This window comes from Nicotiana tabacum, chromosome 18 (genome assembly GCF_000715075.1).
Source record: "Nicotiana tabacum cultivar K326 chromosome 18, ASM71507v2, whole genome shotgun sequence".
Lineage (NCBI taxonomy): Eukaryota > Viridiplantae > Streptophyta > Magnoliopsida > Solanales > Solanaceae > Nicotiana > Nicotiana tabacum.
The window spans coordinates 96,323,958-96,332,272 of NC_134097.1; the positions used below are offsets into that span (position 1 = coordinate 96,323,958).

Sequence of the window (8,315 nt, forward strand, 5' to 3'; positions counted from 1 at the left end):
ATGTTTGCCAAAAGAAAAATCAGACCAAGTCTATTGCAGCCACTACCAATCCCAGATGTGGTATGGTCATATATCAACATAGACTTTATTGATGGCCTGCCTAAATCAAATGACTTTGGGGTCATCTTAGTAGTGGTCGATAGGCTGAGTAAGTATGGCTATTTTATTCCATTAAAACACCCTTACACTGCTCAGTCAGTTGCTAAGGTCTTCCTAAACATAGTGGTCAAATTACATGGGATGCCTGATACTATTACTAGTGACACACATGTTGTCTTCTTGAGTTCTTTCTGGCAGGAGCTCTTTACACTATAGGGGGTACAACTACACACCTCATCAGCATATCACCCTCAATCTGATGGACAAACTGAGGTGCTGCAGAAGCCATGAAACGTACTTAAGATGCTATTGTAATGAGGATGCTGCCAATTGGTACTCATGCTTGCCTATGGTTGAGTACTGGTACAATAATTCCTTCCATTCAGCTATCCAAACTACTCCTTATGAAGCATTGTATGGCCGGCCACCACCCTTACATCTACCTTATTTACTTGGAGAATCAGCTTCAGGTGAAGTTGACAACACTTGGATAAATAGGGAACTGAAACTACAACTGCTTAAATACCACTTAAGGAGAGCACAACTCAGGATGAAGTAACAAGCAGCTCATAAAAGTGACAGGCAGTTTGCAGTTTGGGATTGGGTTTACTTAAAGGTCCAACCCTAAGTATTATGGTCCATTTCATATTATCAAGCGGATGGTCCAGTTGCCTATACCCTTTTACTACCTGCAAGAGTAAAAATTCACCTTATAGTTCATGTGTCGATACTGAAAAAATGTTATGAAGTCCCTTCACCCCCTCCTAACACCCCCCCCCCCCGTTCATTAATTTGGCAAGCCCCTACTGCCCTGATCCTGAGCCAGTTTTGCAGAGAAGAATGATAAAAGGAGGCAATAAAGTTGTGGCACGGGTTTTAGTCAAAATGGCAAGAATTGCCTGTTGATGCTGCTACTTGGGAACTTGTCACTGTTTTACAAACTCGGTTTCCCTTGTTTGATCCTTGTGGACAAGGATCTTCTATTTGAGGGGAGTACTGATACAAGTTATTGAAAAGGAGTCGAGTAGATAGTTAAGAAATGAACAGCTAGTTAGCAGTCCAAAAAGTTGTTAGAGTTAGTTACAATAACTAACTTCTGTTAATGAGAGAATCTGTCAGTAGGAGTAGGATTGGAACTCATGATACAATTTAATTGATATAAATACATCTGTAACACATATTCAGAATCATCAATGAAATATATACTTCTATCCTAAATCTTCTGTCTTCCCTTTTCTCTTCTGTGGTTTTCATTTCTAGCTGACCTCTCGAAACTTATTCCTGAATCAGCTTTACGATCCTCGAGTTCATCTTGAATTCCTGCAATCGTGCATCATTCAGAGACATGCTCTTATGTAATAATGAGAAGATTGTTTTCATGTCCGTTGTTGTGAACAGTGGGCCTCAAAGGATCAATCTTCCATTTGCCGTCAACAATGAACTTGATCTGCACAAACAGAAATGAGAGGCTCGGTACAGCACAGGATAACAAAGTATGATATCAAATTCGTTGCAATCAATAAAACCCACCTCATATGTGCCTGGATACAGCTTTAGGCTTACAGAAAAGACATCCCCGCGTGATTTTTCCATCTTTCTCTGCATTTAAATACATCCCATCAAGCTGCTAGTCAAGGACAAGATGCCCCTTGAAATCAACATCACAAAGTCCCTCACGTTCTTGATACAAGGCCTTTTAGGGGAAGAAATAGAAATGTGCAGGTTTCATTATTAAGAGACTGTTGACATGCCATTTTTCAAGGCATTTGATGCTTTAGGAACAGCTTTAGAGAAATCTACTTGATGGTACATGGAACTCTATAACTCAAGTACAGCAATGTTGTTATCTAATTTCTCTCCTAAATGCCAAGTGACTTTCCGGGAAATAAAAAGGGTACAGCAATGTTGTTATCTAATTTCTTTCCTAAATGCCAAGTGACTTTCCGGGAAATAAAAAGGGTAAACCCTGGTAGACCATCTTCTGAAGTTCTCAGCAAGGATTAAAGAAGTGCACCTTGGCTTCTAAAGTCTCCATTTCACTGACGCATTTTTATCTTATTTGCACTAGTAAGTTGAGCAAATTCTGATTTTTGCTGTACAAATTCTAAATAATATGTAGTTTACTAAATAAAATTTGAAAATGAAGCAAATAACAGGAATATAAGTGATCACATATTATTGTGATTAGATCCATAGCCCTTCTCCAAAACCCCATCTGGATCCCAACACAATCAAAAGAGAAGAGAAAAGAAAAGATTGTGAAGGCAAAATGTCATGCAATTTACACGAGTCAAGTCAGCAAAGCATATTGCACTGGATATTAATTGGGTGTACCCCCTAAAAGAGAATCTTTTATTTTCCTGCTCTAGCCAAACATGACTAAGTTGTGAACTACTTTCATATTGGCCACAAGAAATCAAGAATAGCTAGATGTTGACTCTATTGATGACACTTCAACACTAAACCATGCAGAAGAGGATGTCCTTACTGTAATCATTGATAAGACATCATATTCACCCTAAACAACAACAATAAGATTAAGTTGGTATAGACAATCACATTACACGAAATTATGCTTGACCTTTTAACAGTTAAGCACTGTCTCCTATTTCCTATTATTGATGTGGAAGCAAGATGAAACCTGAGTTGTCCATCCATCAAAAGAACCTGCTAGAAGAACCTCTGAGGCGGAGTTGGTCCAAACAATGCGAGCAGTACGAAGAATCTGCAAAGCTTTACTAGCACTATCAATCCTCTCCTGCTTCTCTTCTAATATCTTCTGTGCATCACTGAAAATATATGGTAGGAAAACTCAGTTTTGGTTAAGGTATCTAGTCTAAAGTATCTATTTTTAAATGAATGAGAAGTGACCACACATTATCGCAAGTGTCATTTTCCCCTCAAGCACAGCCAGCTTTGCACGTATCGACCTCAATCTCTCCCGGGCATTCATGAATTCATTCTCCTGGAATTCCCATGCATCAGAAAGCCTTTGCAAATCACTTGGAGAGCTTCCAAGAACCTAAGGAAGAAAGTGAGAAGTTACTTAATAATATTAGCACTATCACATTAAACAATAAATAGTTAGCACAAAAATATATATAGTGAGCAGAACTTCGTTTCCAATTAGCAGAATTTCGTTTCCAATGGAAATGTCTTTACAGTGAAAATTGAAGCATTTCTTCTTTTTGACAGAAGCGTTGAAGAAAATATTTTGCAATATAGTTCCTTTTAGCTCATGTTCTGTTCTCTTTTCTTCTTTCCTGAATTGTGTTCTTTTTTTTTAGAAAGGGTAACAAATTCCTGAATTGTGTTATTACCAAATCCAAAAGCTTAAATTAGTGCGGGACACACTTTTATTTACTTAATTTTGTCTTAACAAAGCCTTTCACATTGTGGTCCTAATTATTTTTCCTGAGTCAAGCACTTGGAAATGCTATTTGTTAATGGTTGGCGGCGAGACTTGAACCAAGGACCACTACTTGCTCAGATACCATGTTAAAAATTTTGAACCCTCAATTAAAAGATTACGGTATATATTGAGAGAGGACACTTTATTTATTTATTTATTTATTTATTTAGGTCTTAACCATTTTCTTTGTCTTAACAGTTCTATTTTCAGCTTTTTTAAGTCGAAGGAAGCAACTTTAGGTATTGAGTCTAAATTCCAAAGATGTCAGCAAAAAGTGTTCGGGAACGTGATGAAAATGTTTGGTTTAACATGATTATGTCATGTTTATAAACGAGTCATGATCAAAAAATTTATTGACACAGAACACTAACTCTGCAAATTTGTTGTCGAACATCTATTCAACAAAATAAAGTTACCACTTTTTTTGGAGGAATATTCATCACCGAGACAACATAGGAAGCTAATCCATTATTTTTATAAGAAGAATAATGATGCTAGGAAAACAGTCATTAGCAATTTTGAGAAACTAAAGATACAGATTTCTACCTCCTTCAAATTTAACTCCTTGCTTTTGGATTTCAACGAGTGCAGTGTCAAGGATAGCTCAAGTTCTAAATGCTGAAGCCGGGTGCTTATCTCGTTGTGGTTTTCATTTTTCCATCTTCGTAAAGCTTCGGTTCTACTCCCCGTGATATTAACTAGATCATCTCCTGCAGCTTCGCTCTTACCTTCAATCGAACTTTTACCTAGAGCAACCTCACCAGCTGTGCATAGCAGCACTGAAGAGAGTTTACAATCTATACACAATATTAGACGCATGAAAGAGAATACCTTCAAACTCTATATCCTGAAGGTCTGCATGTTGCATGCTCCATTTTCTCCACATGGGTGGTGAAAAGCTATGGTTAAGCTCCTCATCTGAATCCCTTCGAATGTCTTTCATGGGGATACCTTTATTGAGGCTACCATTTTTTCCTAGGTCAGTCCTATCTTTTACAATGTAAAAGACATGACATCTCATGACTCAGAATTTAACTGTTTACAGACAGACTACTCAGGAATAAATATTTTCAGTTCAAAAAGTTTAGGTAAATAGTACTATCAGATTTCAAGAATTCTTTTTTTTTTTATAAGGGGATTTCAAGAAACTTTAAAGATATCAAAGATTTAGTACACAAAAGCTATATGATTAAACAGCACTCCAATGCAGTGACTAATAGATTTTTCAACCATTTTGCTGATAACATGTCATCAGCTTTTTCCTTCTCAAAAAAAAAAACATTTCATCCGCTTTCTGATTAAAAAACTTACCTGCATCAGTGGTTCCAAAGCTTCTGTCATCTATGTTGTCCCTACTTGAAGCATGAGAACTATGTCCGTGTTTTCCCAGATCAATTCCAAGAGACGAGTTCCTCTCTTTCTCTAGTCGACTCAATATCCCTTCAATCCCGCTATCTTCCTCTGCTACAATTTCCCTGTTGGGAAGGGAGAGGAAAGAAAAAATGAAGATACTCAATGAATGATTTTTCACACAATTGAATAGAACCCGTAATGAATAGCTAGGAGATAAATAGGTGCAGATAATCACTAAGAAATAGGCTTTGTCTTTTTTTATTTTTGGTCCTCCTGAGTTTTCTCTTTCGCGCTCTTGTTACTAGTGGTACCACCTACCAAGCTAGACTTCACTTCACTCTTTAATCCCACCAACTTCATTCTTCAAATGAGTTAGCTGATTGTAACTATAAGCTACAACATTTACTAAGTCACTTTGGAGCTAGGCGGGAACAGTGAGTGGGAGGAAGGAAGCTTTTGCTTTTGTTTACATGCGATCCGCAGATGCTAAAGCCAGTGCCCAATGAAAAAAGTTGAATCGAAGCAAAGAATCATGTATCTCATATAGGATTTAGTAAATGTTGCAAACTGACATAACAAGCACAATTCTATATCCACAAGATGGAACATACATAAAAGTTAAGCATCTAGTATCCAGAGTCCACTGCCCAACTAATCCGAATTCATGCAGGAAAGGCCCATATAGCGTTTACTAGCAAAACTAAAGCAAATAAATAAATAAAAGAAAGCACATTTCACTATAAGGAACCTCACAACGATCTACCAGAGGACGAGGTGGGCTGAGAAGAATTCCCAAATGAAGAACTAGAAGATCCCGAAACAGGAAAATGAGCTTCATTCCCATGTAATGAATCACTTTCTTGACAACTGTTGACTCTCCTTTGAAACTCCTCAATGTCAAAATCCATTTCCACAGTCTCAACTTCATTAACGTCCATAGTGCAAGTGTCATCATCCTCGGAGTCCCAACCAAAAGAAAACCACCCTCCTCTATTCTTTATAGCCTCCACCAAATCCACTCTTCCAGCTTCTTCCAACTCTTTCCTTGTCGGAAAAGCATTTGGGTTCTCAGATATCTCCATAAAAGCCAAAATCTCTTCTTCCAGCTCCATTTCCCCTTCACTTCCTAGCCCTTTCCTACACCAGCAGTATGCACTATCCTCAGCTCTTCCCTTGCTAAGCTTAAAACGCCGAAAGAACCCCATTTCTTGGTTAAAAATCGCAGCATTTCTGCGGCAGTGAAGTTTTTTTGCGGGGGTTATAACGAACATTATAGTAGGAATAGGTGAAAAGCTCAAATGGGTGTTGAAAAAAGGAGGAATTGAAAAATGGGTAGGTGTCGAAATGACTGAAACCATCGTTCAGGCATTTCTTCAAACAGTTGGAGGCTACCAGAAGAAATAAGTGCACTATCCTGCAGAAAAGTGAAGCAATGGGCAGCGCACTGGGATACGGAAATGCAATTAATGAGAACTGATTTGTTGAGGATTACTTAATGAATACTGTTATAAGTTCTATGACTATCAACTTTATAGGCATCGAATGAGTATGAATATAATAAAGTGACTCACACATTTTTCCAGACTTTTGTTTTCAAGATTTGGTTTTGTCCAGCTTAAAGGTAAGGCTGTGTTTGCCAACGGAGAGGCGTGAAGTTGGAGAAGAAGGCTTAGAATGTGTCAGCTTCTCATCCTGTATAACACGCTAGTACTTTGGAATTTGGACATATCTTACCGTTTTTGTACTATCTATTGTTAAAATGTATCCACTTGACTTGACCAAAGTTGTCTCCTTTCCCTGCCATTCTTATGAATTCTTTGTATCAATTAATCAGCTATAAGCGCCCGTCGGTAGACTTAAACTACGTTCCATGCGATACACTCATAATCTTGTGCAACTTGGTTACCATCTTGTTATGTCAAGTTACTCTTAGTCTTATTACACTAAAAATCACTAAAGAAATATTAAAACAAAGAAGAACGGTCAAAGAAAGCTTTTGTATTAGAGAAAAGTTGATTGTTTTGTTTGGGTAGTTATAAATGAATAACCTCCTTTATATACTAGTCTCCTAAGGACTAGTGAGTAAATAATAATTATTACACATGGCCCTTATTATTTACAAGTAAATCCCTTCTCTAAAATTTTCTACATAGCTAGAATCTTCTAAAGACTTTTCTAGCAATTCAATAGGGTTCTAAGGTCTTTCATGAGAAATCTCCATATTTCTCTAGAATCTTCTCACATGTGCTAGTCTATTTCATATGTAAGCTTTCCATATGGCAAAAATAATTGCCAAGTTGCACCTATGTGGCATGATGATGTGGCGGGCCATGACACTCTCCCCCACCCAATTTTTTGTCGCCCTCGACATAAAGCATCGATAAGTACGTACGCACCTCGCTTTGGTGTCGTCGGAGATCTTTGTCCATTAGCCATGATGCTCTATGGAGTGGTTCGCCTTCCCATGTCACAAGGTACTGGTCACATTTCTTCTTACCTCGTTTGTACTTTGGACGGCTAGTAATGATGGCATCGATCCTCCGTCCATCAAATGTCTATCCTTGCTCTTGGCCCGAATCTCCCCATGACTCAACCAACTCTAGCAACTTCTCAAGCATCGGTTCTATGCTTCTACTTCCTATTTGGCTACCCACTACGGTCCCAGTCTTGCTAGCAAACTTGATCCATCTGCTTGGTGCATCGACTAAGTCCGATAACATGGCATCACTTTGTAACTCGCCATTCTCTTCAACTATGTCCGTCCAACTTTTCTTGTTGCCACCATGCTCTATTTGTATGGCGCCAAGATAGGCTTTGGAATCCCCTACTTTCGTCTTAGATTCAAAGCCCATCCCCCCAACGTAGGTGGTCCCTCATGTGTCACCCTTGTGTGCCTGAGCAAAGTTCCAGATCATTTCTGCAAGCTTTTCCAACTCTAGACATTCACTTGCCTAATGTGATTCTTTACAGAAATAGCACTCTGCCTTAGGCACGTACTTGCTACCATTTTTCGGCCCCTTCCCATTTCTCTTGGACCCATTTATGGGATGGCTCCTTACCATTGCCCTTGTGTATCTAGGCTATGCCTTTCCTGTTGTCTTTATCATGATCTCCCCCACCTCTCTCGACATTGCCTTCTTTGGACTTAGTAGACTCCATTGAAGTTAACGAGCAACTCGGTTACCGCTATGGCCTCATCCATGTTGGCTACTTGATATCTTCTTAACTCCTACTTTGCCTAATTTTTCAATCCATCCATGAAGTAGAAGAGTAAATCTTCCTCGGATAATGACGAGATTTACAACATTAAGGTAGTGAACTCGCGCATACACTCCTAAATTGTGGCTGTCTATCGAAGCTCCCTTAACTTCCACCTAGCTTCATACACCACATTCACTGGGTAGAATTGCTTCTTCAACTCAATCTTGAACTGCTCCCACATCTCAATCTT

The 8,315-nt window shown here is 38.6% G+C and overlaps 1 protein-coding gene across 5 annotated transcripts; it reads right to left on the bottom strand.

The window, feature by feature from the left end:
* Positions 1–1,128: 1,128 nt before the first annotated feature.
* LOC142161625 (protein PTST homolog 2, chloroplastic-like) lies at positions 1,129–6,781 on the bottom strand. 5 transcript variants are annotated; one of them, XM_075237082.1, is made up of 8 exons: positions 5,618–6,778; positions 4,823–4,986; positions 4,343–4,501; positions 4,058–4,275; positions 2,976–3,121; positions 2,741–2,888; positions 1,630–1,698; positions 1,129–1,546 (listed from the first exon to the last, which is right to left on the bottom strand). In XM_075237082.1, exons 1-8 carry the CDS (start codon positions 6,220–6,222, stop codon positions 1,451–1,453), a joined length of 1,605 nt encoding a protein of 534 aa, XP_075093183.1. In that variant the 5' UTR covers positions 6,223–6,778; the 3' UTR covers positions 1,129–1,450. The 5 variants fall into 5 exon arrangements, 4 of the variants coding, with proteins under 4 accessions (XP_075093183.1, XP_075093181.1, XP_075093180.1 ...); XM_075237080.1 differs by lacking the exon at positions 4,343–4,501 and having other exon boundaries at positions 4,058–4,290; positions 5,618–6,773; XM_075237079.1 differs by lacking the exon at positions 4,343–4,501 and having other exon boundaries at positions 4,058–4,308; positions 5,618–6,773.
* Between the last annotated feature and the right edge of the window lie 1,534 nt (positions 6,782–8,315).